The sequence below is a fragment of the Acipenser ruthenus genome, chromosome 5 (assembly GCF_902713425.1).
Source record: "Acipenser ruthenus chromosome 5, fAciRut3.2 maternal haplotype, whole genome shotgun sequence".
NCBI classification, from domain to species: domain Eukaryota; kingdom Metazoa; phylum Chordata; class Actinopteri; order Acipenseriformes; family Acipenseridae; genus Acipenser; species Acipenser ruthenus.
The window spans coordinates 79,320,306-79,342,513 of record NC_081193.1 but is presented as its reverse complement, the minus strand read 5'-3'; the positions used below and the strand labels follow the sequence as shown (position 1 = coordinate 79,342,513).

Genomic DNA, 22,208 nt, shown 5'->3' with positions numbered 1-22,208 from the left:
TTCAATTGTATATTAATGAAGATTTTTATACATATAGGTCGTCGTGCTTTCATATATTTTTACTTTCAAATTAAAAAGTACATTGTAACGACCCAGACAATTGTTTTGTTGCAGGACTTGTTGTCTGTTCCGCTTGTCTCGTCTGTCTTTTATGTTACATGTATTGTAAGGGGAATGGGTCACGCCGTTACTTAGCATGGGAAATGAGTGAATGAGTGGGGAGAATGTGTGTTGCTGTTTTCGGGGGCTGCAGAGCATGGATGTGGCTGGTTGATGAGCCGGACAGCGACAGGAAATGAATGGAGGTTATATAAGAGGGTGCATGAGCCTGGGGGCTGGAGACAGTCCAGCGCTGAACTTGAGTGAGAAACTGTGGGTGCGACTGAGCACATTGGAAAAAACTGTAAAAGCAGTGGGGTCAAGGATGCCCCAATTGTTTCTACTAACTTGGCTTATGTTTTTCAAGCACAATCAAAGTGGATCGAACTTGCATCAAAAACACAAGCCAAGTTAGTAGAAACAATTGGGGCAAACTTGACCCACACCGTTTTTACAGTTGTGCCTATGTGCTTGGTGCTGGCCAAGAATTCCCCCAAATGTTTCTTCTAAATGATCTTGTGTTTTTGATACAAGTTAGAAGAAACAATTGGGGCAACCTTGGCCCCCATCGATTTTACAGTTGTGCCTATTTGCTTTGTCCTGGGCAAGGGTGCCCCAATGGTTTCTTCAAGCTTGGCTTGTGTTTTTGATATCTCCACTTTAAATGGCTGACTCTTTTGATAGCTTGGCATTTTTGTTTCAGATAATAAACAACAACAACAACAACAACAATATAAACATAAACAAGTGACTGGATTAAAACCTGACAATGCAGCATGTTGGAACACGGCCCACATTCTATCTCAGAGGTCCAGTGAATGTAGTACTGCTGTCAGCCTTTGATCAGAACAGATTAACAAACAAGCACAGAGCCAATGGACTCCTCATCTGAGATGGGGCTGCTGTGTGCCAGGTTTAATGCAGAGTAGGGAAAGCAAAGGCCTGTTTTTAGTGTGCCAGTTATCAACTTGAGTTTTAGTCTTTCTAATAAACAGTTGTTACATCGCACCGTGCAGAAATACTCTGAAACCAGACTTGTCAGTGAGAACTAGTACAATCCAACCTTTCAATCCAGACAAATACTAGCACAAAATATATATTCATATTGTACTTTTGTGACGTCAAAAAGTCGTATTGCACGGTTACCTGTGCAATGTGACTTTCTCTGTCAATCAAGATTATCTCGAGCAAAAAACATGTGTCTCAAACTCAACATGTTGTCCCATTCTCAACATCCTGTAGTCAACAAGAAAATGGAAACGCATTCAAGAAAAATAATTTGAATTGGCTCTGGTAAAACTGTATCTAAATCTTACCGGTAACTTAAAAAGTTGGCAGCGAGTTCAAACCTGGCACTGTGTGTATAGGCCGAGTTCCCTAAAGCCCACTGCTGTGGAAGCTATCTCTCCTTGCGTTGCTGTCTCCTAGAAACAGTGCTGCAGGGGCGGGCCTTTCTACAGAGGCTCTGGTCAGACTGTGAAACTGGGGATCGGGATTGCTGCCAAATAAAGAGCCACATTTCCTTTACAAGACCCTTTTCTTTATAGACCTGGTAGGTGGCATCTTTTTAATGATTAAAACTATTCTGGATTCAACATTTTTTATTGTGTGTGACACAGACACCATGTTGCTGGTTCTTAGAGTGCATATGTGCCTTCAATGAAGCAGCTGGGACACACAATAGGAGACATGTTGCTAGGGAGATAATTGAGCAGGTAGGTTTACCAGCGCTGAGCTGATCGGGAGGTCCGGAAGGCTGGGGGCCGTGCCCGGGGAAGCTGCACGGAGCTCAAGAAGTGTATGTGCTACAGCCCGGGGCTACTGCGCCGCCATTGCCATACAAATGGGCGCTGAGAGAAGATTGTTGTGTTTTGTTTGTTCTGTTGCAGACTTGTATCAATCGGGAACTGAAGCTATGGAGCCAGCACTAACCCTCGAAGCATCTAACCCTGCACACAACCACAACCCAGGAGAGCATCCGCGTCACAGGATTAACTACTACGGAACCCTTTAACTGCGAGATGGTGCTTGTGAAGGAAATGCCCAGCCGAGGCCGTGTGAAGGAGTCGCCATGAAAAGGCTGGGACTCCGGGAGCCCAGGAATAAGTTAGTTTAGGAGATGTTGATCCCAAACAGTGCATAGAGAGGGTTTACGTAGAGTAGCAGGTTCCTGGAGCGGGACGTTTCTTTTAGTGGGACTAGGGCTCACCTTGTGCGGCAAACTTTTATTTTTATGTTTGTTTTGTTTTCTTTATTAAATGTGACGCTAGGGCTACCATTGCTGGTACCTTAGTGACAGCAATTGTGTTTGTTAAATCTGCATGCCTGTGCACCCAATACTCTGTGTCTGCCTCAGTATTGATAATATAGGGGCTGCAGTGCATTAGGAGAAATATTTCATATGGGCTTTGCTCTCGCAGTTTATGATGTCACAGAAAGCCTCAATGAAATATTTTCTCGCAATGCACGGCACTTTATATTCTGCTCCTATGGAGTTCTGCTGTGCTACTCATGAACTTTGCAGTTTTCAACTCATCGTGTTATTGAATTTTAATCAGTGAAGCACAATCTTTCTACATTTTTTAGAAGTATAAATATCCGGTAAACAGAAATAATAATCTCAATACATACTTTGACATTTTTTTGTTTTACTTCCCTGTAAACACAGCCCTTTTAGACAATAGCATCATCTGAAGCATTTTAAAACTGGTAAAAAAATTACAAAAATATGAATTTAGAGTAAAAAATACACATTTAAATATAGGATAGTAACTGAAGAAGACATACTAAGTGCAATTTATTTTTCTTTTTGCTTGTAGTATCTTCTACACTGATCTCAAAATACCGCCTCGCAAAACGTGTCAGCGGATCCGTGGCACCACGTTTTTAGTTGCTACTCTTATTTCAAGCTCCATATCCTGGTCATCTTTGATTCATTGTTGTAAAATAAATAAAAAATAGTCAAAATTTTGTGTCAGTTTAGGCCATAGCAAATTGGACATATGGAAAGGTGAAAAAAAAAAACTGCATTTCCTTGATTTACTCTGAGATTTCAAAACCTAAACCAATCAGGGCCGAGGTAAGATTTATGTCTTACCTCGGCCTTGTACATTGCAGCACAGGGATAATAATATTTTCTTAATAGACTAATACATCACATTTTAAACTAAACTTTAATAATTATGTTTTGATATATGTAAACAAAACCCATGCCTTTAAAAGTGACACATACGCATATATCTGCAATAAGGACAGTGCACTGTGTCCTCCCCAATTAACACGGATTTCCTTTGAAATTCCCACGCAAACAAAAGAAATAGTCGCAAGAAGCCCTGCTCGTTAAGATATTAACATTATTTCATAAATTAACATAATTTCGGAAATCCATTAGCACGATTATGTAATAACGGTATAAGCATAACGACCACTTGAAAATGCAAAAATCATTTATGACCTTTTGAAAATCCTGCCCATTGTATTTTTAAATGTTCCTACCGTTATGATGGATTTCTTTTTTTTTTTCTGGTCACTTCAGCAGTAGCCGGGATGGTCTGAGTTGCTCCTCCAATTAAAACCTGTGCTCAGATCACATGACCAGCTACTGCAAGTATTATGGTTAATAGCAGATAGGAGTTTATAACGGAGACTTGCCTCCTCTGAGGAGCCAGTACTGCTGTTAATATAGGCATGTTGAAGCTAGGGTTTAAGTTAAAATGTATTTTTTTATTGAATTTTAGACAACATTTTTGTTTTTGTTTTATTGAACAGTATATATATATATATATATATATATATATATATATATATATATATATATATATATAATCAATGTTTTTAAAAGCTTAATTTAGTTTTCAATTAGCAACATTTGTCCTAAATCTGGGGAGCTTTCAGCCTTGGTTTTCATGAATATGCCTGATTACAAGGTATTCATATTTTGATAATTAATATGTAATTATGTATTAATTGCCTAATAGTAACTAGTTATTAGTAAAATATCAAATATGGTATGTAATTACATTTAAGATGATGTGGCAGGCTGGCTTGCAGTGGTGATGTGTGATGACGTCACGGACCAGGAAGTACAGAAACTAAACAATGGATGGGCGGGTGAAGCTGAATGCAACTGCACTCAGCGTGTTTAATAAATCAAATAAACAAAAACAAAAGATTTAAACAATGAACAAAACACAAAACAAAAAGGCACAAAACAAAAGGGCCAAACGAATAAACAAAGACTGTTTAGCAGTCATTTTCAAATGTCGTTATGTTACCTCGCTCTCGCTCTCTCCCCGTACTCTCCTCTGTACACTCCACCACTGCAGAACGGACAGCTGCAGGTTCTTATACTCTGGCTGAGGGGTTAACTAGTTGTTAATTATCTTATTACCCCCTCGGCCAGAGTCTGCACGCGTTTGGTAAGGATGCATGACTGTCAGCTAGTTAAATAATCAGTAGCTGATCAGTCATGCATCCTCACGGGGTTTTTAAATATAAATAATAAAAAACAATAACAAAAGATGCGGCGCTTTTATCCGCGCTGCAAACAATAATACAAATAATAATAATAAGGGCGGGACACTCCGCCACAGATGACTACTAATTAACTATAATAATCTGTTAATTACTATTTTTGTGTAATACAAACATATATACATGCCCAACATATGATAAATGCGATTTTAATACTGTCGGACAATTTTTTTACTTTTTGAAAGCAAAACAAAACCATTTAGTAATATCATAACCCTTGTTGTTTCTCATTCTGTAATGTTAAAAATTGGAGTAAATTGAAAACATAGCCCAAAGTACTTAATTGTGTGTGTGTGTGTGTGTGTGTGTGTGTGTGTATATATATATATATATATATATATATATATATATATATATATATATATATATAAATCTATTCACTGTAATATTGTCACACAGCAACTGTACAAATGTGTGAAAAATTATCATAATAACATAGGTTATGTGTTGTTTGATGACGCTTCACTACAAAGAAACAAACAAGTTCAAACGCATTAGTAATTCATTATGTACAAAGACATGGGGTATCCTGTCTTCTAAGTGCATGTCATATCTAATCAAGTTATGCTTTAACTGCTAGTCAGAGCACACATTTAACACAAAGCGTAATATTCTGTTTCTCGAAGATTGAATATGCCTTTGCTGTATGTTTTGGCATACACCATGGGATTATATGTCATCATTTATAACTGCCTTGATAATAACAGTGTTCTGTCTACTAACTGCCTACTTTTGGAGAGCTACACTATATGAAGCGAGAATAAAGATCCATTTTAAATTGTTCTCCATATTAACTTGCAGTTGGATGAAGAGCATGTTGCTCAGTATACACAAAGAGAACTCACCTTACCGTAAATTGGATTCTGATCAGTACGGTTGCCATAGTTTAGAGTTACATCAGAGACAGGGGATGTACAGGGACTGAGCTTGATAGAAATAGGCATGAGGAATATTTCCCTGTCAACAAATTTTAAAACGGATAATAAAACTAGTTAAAAATATTTACAAGCCACAGTTAATTAAATGTCTGAGTTGTCAGTTTTGTGGTTTGGTAACTATAGCGTGCATGATAACTCATTACTAGGACAAAAAATATTGTGCAACTGGTGTTTTGCAACACAAAGTATCCACTAAAACTGACCTACACCAGATAGTTTACCACAGAATTATTTTTTTAAGGCCTCAGCAAGTGACATATTCCTGAAAAAAAAATACAGTATTTGTAACTAGTATTAAAATTGGCTCTGAGCCTAGTAGGCATTCTTCCACTTAAAGCACAGATAAAGCAGATATTATTTAAATCCAATCGATTTCCTTTATTTCAGTTAGTTTGGATAAGGATCTACGCTTTGCAATGTGAAGGTTGCATGTTGATTTAATTGAATTACTTGATGTAGAAGGAAGTACAGTATATATGGCAACTTTAACATTTCCAAGCCTAAATTAGATTACGGGTTGAGGGGTGGTGGGGGGGGGGGGGGGGGTGACTCGCAGTACAATCATTTATTTTATTAAAGCTCAGTATTAAAGTCAATATGTATTGATTAAAGTGTTGCTAAAGGTAGTACACCCAGTCGCTTTCCAGCAGCCAATGCGTGCCTTGGAAACAGCATAGAAAAGAACAGAGAACCTCATGGCAGCTGTAGAGAATACCGGAGCTGTACACAATAGCAAAAGCTTAAAATGAAAATGGCTCTGCTGGAGCATTACTAATACATTTGACACAGCCCCTGCCCTGCTGTTATGCAGAGAAGCTTGTGCTTATCCTTTTTTAAAATTCGTTTTTTTTTTTCTACTCTCCTTCCACACAAGATCAGCATGAAAAAAAAACAAAATGAAAAAAATTCTCCTTATGGTAAACATATCCTTCTCTTGTGGATTTTGTTACTGTTTACTGCTACACATTTTATCAACACTCGACAGTTCTTGATAAATGATCCCATAAAGTGTTGTACTTTCATCTGCAGAGATACACGACGTGCTGTTCTGAGTTTTTGTAAAATGTGCACCTTGTAAACCAGACAATTGACTTCATAGATAAGGTTAAAATAAATAAATAAGTAAATAAGTAAAATATCACTTTTGAAACAGTTATTTTGTGTTTTATTTACTACATTAAAACCTTGACCAACTTTTGATAATATAGACACTTGTCATTAACACTCCCAATTGTCATTAGAACCAAGGAAGACACACTCAATAGAGTTACCAAATCAGAAACAAACACCTTTGACGCTTAAATGGGGGACGTGTCAGTAGTGTTGAGTTGTTTCATTCATTTTAGATTATATTAAATAGTAAGTAGTTAACATATACATATATTTTGTTTTTACTGTCCCCTTACCTTATGTTTTTCTTTCTTTTTTTATCAGTAATTTTTATTACAATTACTCACATTTTTTGATGTCTGTCTTAAGATACTTTGACTATGGGAACTAGTTGCATGTACTGTATCTATGGGAGGCAACTAGAACTAAAGATCAGCTCCTGAACACATTGTCACCTTAACACACGTGTATATAATCACAGTATTTGAGTAATTGCAATAAAACCACTCAGAATGATTACAAACACCATAAAAAGTTAGCAGTGTTGGTTTGGACAACAGTGATCTTACCATATTGGGTAATGAAGTTGCTTTAATTTGTTTTAGAGTTTTTGGTACAGGGTGTGATACACTGCCATTATGAAGCTTCCAGACACATTTCTCTGTTGTATGGAGATATAGAAATGAACACCATAATAAACTTGTGTGACCAGATCTGTGCATCAACACTCTCGAGCAGCATCCATCATTACACACGTGCTTCCTGGCTTTCTTCACACTGAACACCCACAATTATCCCTCCATGAATTTTCACCTGTACCACCAAGGTATAGAAAACAGGTAGAAAATCTGTCTAATTAAAAAGGAAAAAGGTGCAAATTCATGCTGTGAGAACCCATTAAAAAGGCCTTTAAGCTATGCACAGATGTACACCGTAATACAAGAACATCATTATCACACCACTGCAGCACGTGAGCACATCCAGTTGTTTCACTGAGAAGAAAAATTGACACACTTCACAATAGTATGAATTATATACAACAAAAAAAGCTTTTATTCCAGTCCTGAACGAACACTGTTACACATTACTGGGCGTACCATTGCAAACTATGAGCTCTATTTTTGAAGTGACTACAAATTGTCTGAGAGGAATAGAACCATTTCAACATTATAAATCTAAAGAGAAACAGCCTGGTTGCAGAAAGGAGCAGCAACATGATTCTGTCTTGCTGGTTTTATTGCTAGTTTTATATTGTATTCCTCTATTAAAATGTTATTTTAAAAATGTATTTTACAGTGTTTTTTCATTCCTTGTTTCTTAATGCTGAAACTTGGTTCTTACAATTTGTACTGGACATTTATTTTGGCAGCCACTCCTCCTATTTTGTAATCCCGACTACAACCAGTAACAATCCCCATAGGAGAATAAACGCAGGACTGATCAACCATGCACTTGACAGCAAAAGAGTCACTAAATTGGACAGTCTCCCCTTCCCCGTCCCCCATCCCTGCTGAAGATTATGCACAATCCCCTTTTTCTCTTGTGACTGAGATAGAAACACTGGTCATATTTCTTGATTATGATTGATTTTGCATTATAACTCTCCTTGTCAGTGCCTATTTTTGGCATGACACAGGTAAGATTATGTCCTATTAAAGAGTGGTTGTAAGGGACCCCTCCCCCCCACTGTAATTAAACAGAATTGTTAACAATACAGGGTGTGCTGCTTATAAATATATATATATCCCTAATATACACGTTGCTAAAACAGAAACCCAATCTCCAAAGCCATTAATCACAAGTGTAAATATCAATACAAGCACACAGGGCTTACCATCATCGATTATGGTGACCACAACTCCTTTCCCTGTGATATTTCTCTTCCAGACAGGCATGATGTTGAGGTCAAATCTTTTAGGGCTTCCAAATTGTCCTTGATTGTACTGAAACACAAATATGTTTATAAGACATTACATAATTGCATTATTTCAAACCTTACAACTTTCGAACAAGAAGAGCGTTTCTAAGAAATCAGTAAAACAGATGTTTTATGCAATAAAATACGACCTAATAGTACACAGGGATTGCATATCTTTTTTGGGACTATTAAGACTTTTATTTGTAAAGGAATGGATGGTGGTCTGTTTGACCTCTTTAGAACTTGCAGGCAACTGGACGACTATTTAATTCAAAATATCCAGACTAAAACATTTATGTAATATTACAATGTTATAAAATAAAATAATTTTGTTATTTCGACTGCATGTTTAATGAGCGCTCCGATAGATTAATAGAAGGTATGTGCTTGTGTGTAGTCTTCTGTAATTTGTGTAGGCTTTATACATTTACAGAGCATCTGGAATACCAACAAGTTAACTCAGTGGATAGCATAGATTTCTCTCGTGTGGAAGATCACAAGTTTAATCCCTGTCACAATACTGATCTGACACAATACTGATGTTACAAGTCTGATTGTGTGTCAGTTTGCTAGGGGGTGTGCAGGTAAATCCTGCAAGTTGCAATGAGGAGGGTAGTTAGTCATTCACTTCTATTACTTGTGTTGAATGACTCTCTATTGGGAGTTAGCATGTAAGATGCTTGTATGCATGATGTACAGCAGTGAGTGGTTATTTGTGATTTTTTTTTTTCTCTTTGCACCGTCTGGATGAGAAGCTTATCATATCCATATGGAAACAGAAACCTCTATTGGGAATTTAAACAAAGCACCCAGAGTCTAGCATACAAGTAACTGTGGGAAACGTCTAAGAAGTTGGTGCAGCTAAGAAAGTTACCTGGTGACTTATTTGGTTTATTTTTAAATGTATGATAAATGTATTTAACTGCTATAGTAGTGGAATCATATGATTTTCTCTTTTTTAACAAAAAATATTTTTTCCACTTTAAATAGACATTACAAGTAAGCAGTAACACGCAACAGGCTGCACCCTAATATCTTACCACGTGCCTGGGTGAATTGTCATGCACGAGGCTGTAGACTGAGTGTCTTTAACCAACCAGACATAGGCAAGTCTTACAGTCAAGTAATCGCTTTCAACCAATCAGAGAGCTTGGTTTGTCCATACCATCTCATAATTTACCAGACCAGTTAATAAATAAATAAATAAATAAAGTCAAGCCCTATTTTTATCTTCTATGGTCTAAAAACATACAGTCTTTAAAGATAGATACTGTACTTTGGACAAAAAAGGGACTTTCTGGTGAACACGTTATAACACTGCAGTAAAAGCTATGCGATGGAGCAGTTTGAGATGATAAAAGGTGAAAATAGACAACGGGTGTCAGACTTTTATAATTCAGTTTCCTTAATTACCCATATTGTTCCTGCATGTCTATCTTCATGAGAAAGTAACTACTGTAGTTGTTTAAATATAATGCATACCCTTTCTGCAGAATGAATGCATGTTATATACAGGTTGCTGAATATGCTATACAAGAGGTGTAAAGTAATATTATTCTATATAGTATGCTACGGTTTTACATAGGGTAGTATACAAAAGAGTTATACTGGGGATGTATCTAAAGACTGCTCAGTTATGTGCTTTATACAAAATATGTGGGTTGTACACAAGGTGCATGTCATATTCAAAAGGTTATTGTATACGTTCTCGTTATCTAGAATCAAGATTTAAATTCTTAAAATGTGCTACAACAAAGTAGCATTAACAGGCTGTAGTCTTTCGAATTTACAGGAGGAGGAGCCCTTTCTGTAATGTGTGGGACTGTAAATGAGAGTGGGTGTCATATTCATAACAGGGGGGGGCTCCAACATTTTCCTCCACTAAACCACCACTGAGTAAAAGTCCAGCCCTTGAAACAAACTGCAGTCCAATAGCTGATACCTTTTGTCTACTTCACTTTTCTTATAAGTTTTACCTCATAAGAATCTACACCACCTCTTCTTCACTTTTACTTGTGTGGTTTAAAAAGCTTGTATATTTTCATCTTCGGTGTTGGTCGAATGAAAGGTATCATTTTGAACATTGTTTCTTATTTTCCATCTCTGTACCAGTATGGCTGTTTTACTGGTTAATTAAATTAATGGAGTATTATTTGATCTGTGATTTAAACTGCAGAAGTATCCAATATCTTCAAGGAGTGACAAGCAACTGCTCAGTATCTGAGAGATGAGTCAGCACACCAAATTTGCATCAAAGTCATCCCTGGAACAACAAACAGAATCTCAATCCACCGCTGGTCTAAAGGAACATTGTTTAATGGGGGATTTACAATATGTGGAATACATTATTGTGTTCTCAAAATACATGTAAAAATGTAAGTGTGACATACAGACAGAGAGGTGTACAGACAGAGACATCTCCATACATTCCACAATCTGATACCCCCAGGAGCATATGCCTAAGAATACTGAGTTTCATCACAATTAGACAGACGCTTTTTCAGATATATGGAACAATGTAAAGTGTAACATTGTACATTGTATGCTCTATCCAGAGAACAATCTGCTACCTGTTACAAACTGAAAAGAAATAACGGAAAAAATGAGCACAGCTGAATCTAACTAAACAAAAGGGTAAATAGGCACAACAGGGATGAGAAGCTTTAAGGGAGAGCAGCAATGCTTTGTAGCAGAAGAAAAGATCTGTCTGAATGAAGAGCCTGACTGCACATACTGGACAACCCAAGGGGGTCTAGCAAGGACTCAAGTAGTGCTGTGTGCGTGTGTGTGTGTGTTTGTGTGTGTGTGTGTTTGTTTGTGGGGTCAGAGGATGGCCAAAAGACCTATATATACCAGTAAATATTGCCCTCAATTTAAAACTATATCAGCTACTTAATACCACTCAGACAATATTTCCCAACTGAAAGTCTTACTCTGCTTAGCACTATCATTAACATAATATGAAATTTAGGACAGTGAATGAATGGGATGGATGGGAGACCTCAATATGTATACAGTGTGTCTCAATGCTGGTGTAAATGTGTATGATTCACACAGCCTCAGAATGGAAGCAGCATTAGTCATTGGAATTAGGGTGGGTGGGCAGATGACAGCTGACTCAGTAAAGACAATATAACCCGCTAAACGTGTCCTTGGAGAATGAAGATTTTACTTCACCAAGTGTCCCTGGCATGCCCCCGAACCTGAACAGATTACTTGTTGCTAATCAATATTTGTATCCACTGGAGGCCTGTTGAAGAGTTAAAAAAAAAAAAAAAAAAAACTGTTTCAAGGAGTCTTGGCCTCTTTTCATTTTATTTCAGCTAGTGGATACCGAAATAAGAGTTCTGGACATGGCTCATTTTTCAACTCATGCACTCTTAGATTTCCTAATGAAAGCAACATCCGAAGAATCCGACCCTTCCTCACCAACTATGCTACCCAGCTCCTGGTCCAGGCCCTGGTACTCTCCCGCCTAGACTACTGCAACTCCCTCCTGGCTGGCCTCCCTGCGTCCGCCACCCGTCCGCTCATCCAGAACTCTGCTGCTCGCCTGGTGTTCTCTCTACCTCGCTTCGCCCACGCTACTCCACTACTCCGCTCGCTCCACTGGCTCCCGATCACCGCTCGCATCCAGTTCAAGACTCTTGTACTAGCCTACAGATGCCTTGATCAGACTGCACCCAGCTACCTCCAGACCCTCATCTCTCCCTACACCCCCACTCGACCTCTCCGCTCCGCCTGCACTAGAAGACTGGCTCTACCTCCGCTACGCTCCCCTGCCTCCCGAGCCCGCTCCTTCTCCACCCTTGCTCCGCAGTGGTGGAACGACCTTCCTACAGATGTCAGGACTGCCCAGTCCCTGACCACATTCCGGCGCCTCCTTAAGACTCACCTCTTCAAACAGCACCTGTAGAACTCCTCTGTTGTATCCTGGGACACTATCACCCTTCATTTAAATATGCTTTATTTTGCTCTTATCTGCCCCCTATTTTACTGCATTTAATCCTGTACCTCAGAATATTGTAATCTGCCAAGTGTTTAATCTGTAGTATTTTGTACTTAATCATATCCTGATGTAACTTTCACTATTATCTGCTGTATTATTGAATTGTGGTTTGTCACACTTGAGAATTATTGTATTTCTTGTTCTTATTGTATGACTTATATTGTAACACTTGAATGTATTTGTATTTGCTTGCGATTGTAAGTCGCCCTGGATAAGGGCGTCTGCTAAGAAATAAATAATAATAATAATAATATTCTAATACTGGGGGTCCCTATTAAAGATATTTAATTTTTTTTTAAAAAAACAGACTAGCACAGTCTGTTTTTGAAAAGGTATTTACATGTCTTTAACTGGGACCCCCGCAACTAAAAACTGAGGAAAAATCACAAACAGGAAAACTGTACAGCAGTGAAAGTAAATGTTTAATATACAGTACTGAATACTACCTGTATCATGAGCACAACAGTGACTGCTTTTCTTTCATTGACCATATGTGTTGTTTTACAGAGGAGAGTCCAGAATTTCCAGACCCTTACTTTGTGAACCACTGATCCTTGTATTTTAAATATCACCATATATATATATATATATATATATATATATATATATATATATATGATATTAAAGTGGAACAGTAATAATGTTAATAAAGCGAAATTGGTTTAAAAGCATTTCATGATTGTCTTTAAGGAATTCTCCCTACATCCACACAACAGCCTTATTACACTAATTTAGAATTTTATCTGCAGTAACTTATTGGTCATTTTACAAGCATAACTACAACCTGGCTGTGCTTTATGCCTCACAACAATAGAGAACATATGCTTGTGTCAATACAACCCATTCCTTCATGTGTGTCATTGCTTACAGTGCTTCATATATTAACATTACTTGTATATTATCCTGGGCGACCTACAGGTGTACAAAATATCACATTAGGAATACAATAGTTTTTTTTGTAAAAAAAAAAATAAATAAATAAAAATTTGAAACGCAGTAATCTGTAGTATATGAAGTACAGTGTAATATTAATGTTATACCGTATACAAGAAATATGATGTTGATATACAGCAGCTATGTCCTGTGTCACCATCATACACATTTACATCTTCCAATGCTACTGCACACCAAAACAGTTTTGTAAAGAACTGAATGTAAAAGCAAAATTGTCTGTCCCGCTTTAGTTAATTTAGGAATAACTGAAGCTCTTACACATTGAGCTTGTTCTCCAGTTTTGATAAACAAAAAGAGAACACACACAACTTACCTAGTCTTTATCATAACCTGATCTGTCACATGCCTTATTCCCTAACAAATATGTCTGGTACTGTATTATTCAATAGGGTTTTCAGAATGAGAAGTCTGGTAGTAAGCAATTACCGGGTAAGCTTCAAAATTATTATTTTTTAAAACATTTTAGCTTTAAGTTACTGAACTAATTTACGCAGGACCCATTCCTGATGAATTCAACATACAGAATTAAGATTACAGAATATATTGCAGCCGAATGTGTCTTCTGATTTGCGTGCAAACCTGCTACGGGCAAACTTTCAAATGTAGCTTCAATGTAGTTTTAATTCACAGCCAAGATTCTCTGCAGGGGCCACTGTCACCCTGCTTCTTGTTACATTCATCACCCATTTGTTCTTCATGTGCTTGCCTCACAGTATCAGGCAAGCACATGCTGAAAAGGGGACTGACGCAACACAAAGAAAAACAACCCCAGCCACACTCTGCTAGGGAGTCCTCTCACTCTCGTTCTGCTGTCTGACTCTAAAACAAAAGACGTCAATCAACTTTTTCTGCTGCACATCACATTTCGCTTTAAACTGCTGAAGACAAGTTACTGCCCCGAGCTACCCCATTTAGTGGATAAAAAATTCAGTTTTCTGTCAAAATAGACTGCCATATTGATTGTACATTGTACTCACTCTTGCTTTTTTTCAGACCTCTATTTCTTGATGGCTATATTGACTAAGCATGGTAAAGGATAATGTTGTGGGGATTTAGTTTTTTCTAAAACGAGATACTGTGGATAAATTCTAAAGACATTGTAGCAAACAAAATACTATTTGAGTAATTGCAATGAGTCAGAATTATTGCAAACATATAAGAGGTACAATTGGAATGTAAAAACAATATATCTGAAAGTATAACAAACAGATTTTGCACCAGTATAGAAGAGATTTCGCAGTCTGTCCAGCACATTTCTACTCCCAATGATAAGATACATATGCTCTTTCTCCCTGTATATCTTCTGCACCTCTTTGAGAGGTTAAACACTGTGTCACTGGTTAGCCTCTTTAGAATTACATTAGAATGGATGGTAGGCTTCATGGCTCCACAGGCTGACTTTGAATAGGAAAAAACAAAGTCAAAGAAAATATGTTCCAACACTGAAGTAAACATATTTGATAAAATTCACCTTTAAAAGAAGCAAAGCTCTGTAATATGATTTACATAAAGTGTATGAGTGTCTATGTCAAATCTAATTCCACATGAACATAATGGTTTACCATTAAATTCAATAATAATCCATACTTAACCTTTACATGTACATTATTTAAACATGAATAAGCACACTTTTTAAAATACCACCAATATAAATATTTAATAAATTGATGATTAAAGAATTTAATAGGAAATATGTTAATTTGTAAAACATATTTGAGTTACTGACAAGTATTTTATATTGTAAACAATATGTGCACTCTAATACTGTGGGAAAAAAAAAAAAAACATAGTAAGGATAAATGTATCTGTTTTTAAAGTACATGTCCTGTATCTACTGTATGAATTGATACCAAGCAAATTTATCTTCAAGAACGGACACACAGGCATTTGAGAACAAGCATAATTTGTCAAAACAAAATCAAAGCAAAAACTAAAAAAGATAAAGTTGCAGCTTCTGTGATATTTTTCCCTGCTCTCCAAAAATCTTCTGAAGGAATGCAGTCTCTCTGTAGGAACTGTAGTTCTTATCGCACACACACACACACACACACAAAAAAAAAAAACATGCAAAATGATTTGATTTAAGAATAGGATAAGCATAATCTCCTATATCTGTTACTTAGTTACAAACCCCCACATATAGATGTACCATACCCTAGAGCTGGTTGAAGACACAGAGCATCAAAGAGAGTGAGATTTAAAAAAATAAATAAATAAATAAATAAATTGGAGTGAGATTTTAAATACACTATTAAAAATGCATTGTGAATGTCAACTTTTATGAATTTGTCTGCTGTAGTGCAAGATTAAAATGAGGGAGTTTGACCGTAACAGACAACATACACCTCAAAATACATTCAGTCCTGTTGCCCCCCTTTCCATTATGTTTAGTTTACATATCCATCTCAAAGCCACACCACCTGATTTAGTATTATTATTATTTGTTTATTTAGCAGACACCTTTATCCAAGGCAACTTACAGAGACTAGGGTGTGTGAACTATGCATCAGCTGCAGAGTCACTTACAACTACGTCTCACCCAAACGACGAAGCACAAGGAGGTTAAGTGACTTGCTCAGGGTCACACAATGAGTCAGTGGCTGAGGTGGGATTTGAACCGGGGACCTCCTGGTTACAAGCCTTTTTCTTTAACCACTGGACCACACAGCCTCCTTAAGTAAGTATTATGGTGAAGTTCGGTGTTCTACAAATTTGAGTTATACTTCCACACCCTGAACTAAGAAGTCTGGATTGCCATAGTTTTGGCATAGTTTCACAGCTGGCCACTTCATATGCCCATTGACAAAGTGAGCCAACTGAATACAAGAAATAGCGATGAGCATTTGGAACTTAGATTTCATATACCATTACACATGTTGTGTGGACATCTACATACACCACATATAGCTACAAAAGTAATGTATTCCTTCGAATTTAAGATACCCTCAAATTTAAGGCAGAAGCCCAAATTTCCCACCCTCAATTTGAGGAAAACATAACAAATAAATATGCATTTACAAAGATACAACCTCAAGTATGCATAAGGAGGCAGTTTGTGGCTGTCTGCTATCACCCAGAGTATTACAGTTATGTGCTGGTTCTCATTTCCAGTCATGATTACTCACACTTGTTCTTCTCCCAATTTGTGAACTGTGGAATTGCTTGGCATGTTGAAAAATATGGGGGTCTGATCATCATTTCTGATCTGTCCAAGCTGGTTTGTTAGAGACACTGAAATTGTAAAAGTTTTGTTCGAATTACTCAAGAAGCTCATAACGCTTTTTTGAAAATGGCTGCCTGTATGTCATGGATGATTCGAGATCGGGCAGTAATGATTTGTCTTTTCTCGGCAGTAAATCACATTGCTGTTTGTGTATTCGGGCAGTGACGTCTTCGTTTGTCTTTTCTTGGAAGTCAGTCACGTTGTTGTTTGTGTACTCGGGTAGTTACGTCTTTTGTTGGTGATTTTAATACACGCATCACTATACTGTACTCGAATTTAAGACACAGGCTATTTTGAGAAGCAAAAAATGGTTCAAAAAGTGTGTTTAAAGTCGAAGGAATTCAGTCACTTTCATATTTTTTTCTCCCTTCAAATGTTTGCAATCATTCAGAATGTTTACAAGTTCTGTTGCTCTGATATTGAGATTTTTTTCATTATCTTTGTCTACTGCTCGATCTAACTTGATGGTGTTGTTTTTGCCATGTGTCTTTGCTTCCGGGTCATGAGAAATCATGTGATACTGTGACCTCTCAGCTCTTGTTGACTCCACCTGCTACTTTGCTTTACAATGAAACACATGGCTTCACAAGACCAAGTGGAAAAAAATAATAAAACCACACAGCCCTGCAAGCAAAATAGCAGCCAGATAAAAAAAAAAAAAACATAACTTCAGAAAAACTGCAACTGCAAAACTGAAAATACTTTAGAAAAACGGCAAAATCATAAGAAGGTAAGTGAGTGGTGAAAAAAGGGGTTGTCACTATATTTCCTTTATGTAGTTGGCCATAATTTCTAGTGAGAACCACTGGCATACAAAATCTCAGTGTGATATGATATGAAATTGGCAGTCCAGATTTCACCCACTGTCTTGCTTTCTGATATTTATAATATATCAACTTGGACCATACAGTAGGTCAATGACCATATTGTATGAAGTGGTAAGGGGCCAAAACAAAACCGCACCATGGCACCACTGAATTATCACTTCATAAGCATAAGGGATTTGCTACTGGGAGATCACGTTTAGGTTGCTGGCTTTCAATGTGAATAGGATAGTACTATTACATATAATATGAATTGAGAAGGACTGCTCATAATTCCCAAAGGCACAGTTTAGAGAAAGTATATATTCCAATTGTTAATGCAAACACTAAAACTAGCACAGCAAGGACAGGCAGGGCTGTATGTCTTCCCAAACTAAATTGATCTCAATGCCAGTAAATCTAAGCCATGACATTAACTTAATAAAACAACATTTGGTTGGATTCGTTAAGGATAGGATAACAAAAAAAAAATACAATAACAAATAGAAGCAGAAAAAGATGGTATTAATAATCTGCTTCCATTGCCAAGCACACAACAAAATGTAAGCAGATTACAAGCAAAATGTTCATGCCCATGGCACATATTTTATTCCAGTATTCCATTGTTGGCTTGCCAGAGATCTTGAACTTGAGAAAGGTTAGACATCACAGAGGCATGAGCAGTTTGTGAGCATCAGCAGATTTAGCTTGTAATTTCATTGATCTGTGTGGGCTTGCTGTTTGCAAACCAGCTGCTGCACTGTTTCCCCACAGCTACTGATCTGAGTAGCATTGATTTTTTTTCCCTGTGCATTAACATAGCATTTCTTTTTTAATGGGCAATAAGTGACTGAACTAAAACACAAAAGATTGGGGATAACAGGCCCCCAACCCTTTCAGTCTGCATTTCTCTTACAATCGGTACAGTTCCTCAAAATCTCATCTGAAATAAATTAAATAAAACCCTCTTACACAAACACTCCAGCATTAATTATGCACTAGCAATTCTTTATTCTCTTCAGTTACACATATTACATTGATGCACCAGATCATTTCTAGATTATGTATCGCCTTGTAAAAACTGAAGTCTAGTTTCACCCTTGTTAATACAAGCATTTTAAAAACTGAAACAGCATCCTGACTTAAAAGATTGTGTTTTTAACAGTGTTAGTTTGGTTTGTCCAAGCAGAAAATTGGCTAGATGATGACTGTATTTTCTATTCTTCGGGGTTAGTAGCACGAACAAAGAAGTTGGTGGCAATGATGAAATGTAGGATCCTCCACTGCAGATCCCCGGACCTCTTTGGTAGAGGATGCTTGTACAGGGCTTTCTAGGCCAGTTGTACCTTATCCTCTACTCCCAGCCTCTCTCCAGTGTGTCTGGTGCTGCTGCTGATGCTGGGCAGAGACAGCTCACTCAAACCTTTTACACAAAACACGCTCCTAGACACTTCATAAACTTGATTGATTGCAGGTGACACAAATAATGGCGGGAAAGGGGTGTCTACAACAGGAACACTCTGTTCTCTGAACAGCTTCTCTAAGAGCTCCTAACCCTCTCTGGGCAGAGCTGCTTGAATCTGGGTTACAAAAAAAAAAAAAAAAAAAAAACACTCAGCAACTCAAACAGGTCTCGTACCTGTGAGGCCAGGGTTTTTGGACTTCCACGAAAAAACAGTAAAATCCAAAAGACGCTTCAATTTTACTACACCTGCTCTGACCAAAATCTTACTGGAGATGAAAAAACTGGACAAGTTCTACTTTTAAACAGGGATTCAAAATGAATGGCTCTTTTAACCCTTTATCGGTCCATTGTCGGACTGGGTCCGACATTGCAATTATTCCTCTCAGGTCCTTTGTCGGACTGGGTCCGACATCATTATAGCAACGCAAAAAACTGGTTTCTAGTCGTTTTTTCTCCGGAAAAAGCCGAGAAAACCATTCAATTGCCGAGTGGGAGCGACAGGAGCCGAATCAAGTCGGAAAAAAAAAAAAAAAAAAAAAAAAAAGGCGTATCACATGATTAGTCATATATGGCCCTGGTATCAGATAACGGGGCGGTCATAGTAAACAAGCTGGCTGAGTGCGTCAGCGCACAGAGACTATCATGGACATTTGCAGAGCTTTTTTCAGATGTTATAGTAATAAAATAATGACTTTGATCGCAATATTGAGGAGTTTGGTGATAAAACGAGTGATCCGGAGATGATTGATCGGTATGTACGACTATTATTTTTATTATTATTTATTTCTTACATAGATGAAAGCGATAGCGAAAGAAAGGGTGTGGCGGGGCTGGAGAAGCCTAGTGAGTGCTTTGTTGATATGCAGGGCCATTTAAACCTGTTTGACTGTAGAAAAAAATACATTTTAAACAGCGCGTCTAAAATTAACTGCGCGTGTGAAAATAAATTGGACCTGACGCGCCTGACGCGCACTTAATAAATGGACTGCAAAGGGTTAAAAGCCAATACATCGTTAAGTTCTCATGGCCTGTTTTAATTGTAATTTTTTTTTCATTCCCTTAGCACACTCTTATATTACTTGGGCAGCCTCATCAAGTCTATTGTGTGAAGGTCTAGTAAAAACAAACTCATATCGAGACCCTGCCCTCCTTTTCGGGAGGCTGTGGCAGACCTTCAAGGAAGCAGTGGGAATCCTAAGACTCCACAGCTTCAGCTGAGAATAAGTCAGAGCAAAATCCTACCGCTATCCTCCAGATCTCCACAGGCTTCCTCAGTGCTTGTCTTCAGGCAATGTACTGTGGTGTTTTTTTTTCCAGCCCAAAAAAACAGTGCGTTGCTGCATTCATTTTTACCTAATATCATGAGCTTACCAACGCTCCCTGCACCTTTGTGTCTAACAGATCCACTAAAGTCTTTGGAATTCTAAAATGTCTGGCTCAAGCTCTTTCATTAATGCATTTAGGGTTCAGTGACATTTGTAGTGTATTCTTGACAAAATGATCTTACCTGCACCTTTCCTACATCCCACCATTGTCTTACAGAGGGAAAAAAATGTGCTCTCTGTCTCCCCAAAAAAGTACAAACTTTTTTTAAATGCTCATCATTGGTTAAAATTGTGTTAAAATGTAAAAGGGAGATAGATAGATAGATAGATAGATAGATCCACTGTCCAGAGTTAACTAAATTAATGTCCTTGTGGCTCCCAGAACTCATTACAAGATTGTATGTTCTCTTTCTTTTTAACACTGCATAGATCAAAAGTGTTTAATTGGCCACCCACCTACGTAAAGTAAGAACACTGTGGATTGTATCCAGTTGAATGTAGTACTGTAGCTTCAACATGTAAAAATCAAAACCTTGCTGCAGAAGAAATAACCCACTGTCCACTGTTTTTTTTTTTTTTTTTTTTTAGCTAAGTCATTTGATTTCTAATGGTGTTGTTCAATGAAATTTGGACTGGTTTTGTATCAAACTATAGGATACACATGATTTGCATCAAGTTTACAAAAAAAAACATCTTGTGGTTTGATTAAGCAGAAATCTTTGGTCTATGCTTTTTCTAACTCTAGAGTTAGTGGGCTTTGGACACTTGTTTTGTTTCGAACCCCTGCTTTTTTAAGTTTACATTGAAAGAAAGAAAGAAACCAAAACACAGTCTTCTGCTGTTTTTTTTTTTCAATGAAACGAGAAATGTATCATAATTAAAAGAACGGTAGGAAAATGATAACCATTTGTACTTTATAGTGAAACTTGTGCAGTTTTGCAGAGTCAGCATGTTGTAACCTCTCCTTGCTAACCTGAATGAATCAAGCAATCTTTCATTGGCCATGGTGAAATGCTTTAAAACAATGTCTGGAGATGTGTGCTGATAGTGAAACACCAGATGTTCAAATAACAACAAAAAGATTAAATGACCATTAAAAGTACGCTAAAGGTATTTAAAAGAATCTGCACAGTACAAAAAAACAATTAAAGGCATCAAGAAAATAATTAATTCAGCAAAATTACAGATTTTTTTTTGGTACACTGGTGTACTGTACCATGTAATATATCCCATTTCAAATGGCTGTACTTATTTAAATAAATATTTTAATTGAGCAATGTAACATTTGTGACACGGTTGATGGAATTGAAATGGTTAAATAAATCTTAACTAAATGTTTGTTTAACACAGGGGTTCACAACTCCGGTCCTCGAAGGCCACTCCACCTGGTTCAATTGAGTAAGGTTATGGGCAGAACAAATATCTGGGCTAGAACGTAGCAGTTAGTATACTGGAAAACAAATCGGTAAGGTATGCAGGACTTGAAAATGGGAAAGGCTAACCTGAGAGTGTGCAGCCATATCTGAAGTAGATGTGATGAAATCAAACGTTGGCAGGCCATCAAATTAAACATGTACCATATAAAAATGTGCTATGGGCCATAATCACATTATTATACAATAAGCAGCCCGCCCACTTACAATTTTCCAGTTTCACCAGCCCGTTTCTCCATGCAATACAACATTAATTCAATGCTTTTTCTAGTATACAAATGATCTATTATCTTGAAATGATTTATATAGGTTTTGGACCACATTACCACTGGTTTGATGACTTTATCGAATGGTTTCACAGACCCAGACAAGCACTAATCTACTTAGTTAATTAGATA

The 22,208-nt window shown here is 37.3% G+C and overlaps 1 protein-coding gene across 2 annotated transcripts in view; it reads right to left on the bottom strand.

Moving 5' to 3' along the window:
• The window catches only part of LOC117402762 (PC3-like endoprotease variant B), a 299,818-nt gene that overhangs the window by 184,614 nt on the left and 92,996 nt on the right, over positions 1 to 22,208 (bottom strand). For both annotated transcript variants that reach the window (XM_034004201.3, XM_034004200.3), the window contains exon 6: positions 8,515 to 8,623. In XM_034004201.3, the coding sequence (XP_033860092.2) occupies positions 8,515 to 8,623 (109 nt within the window). The remainder of the gene's footprint in view (positions 1 to 8,514; positions 8,624 to 22,208) is intronic.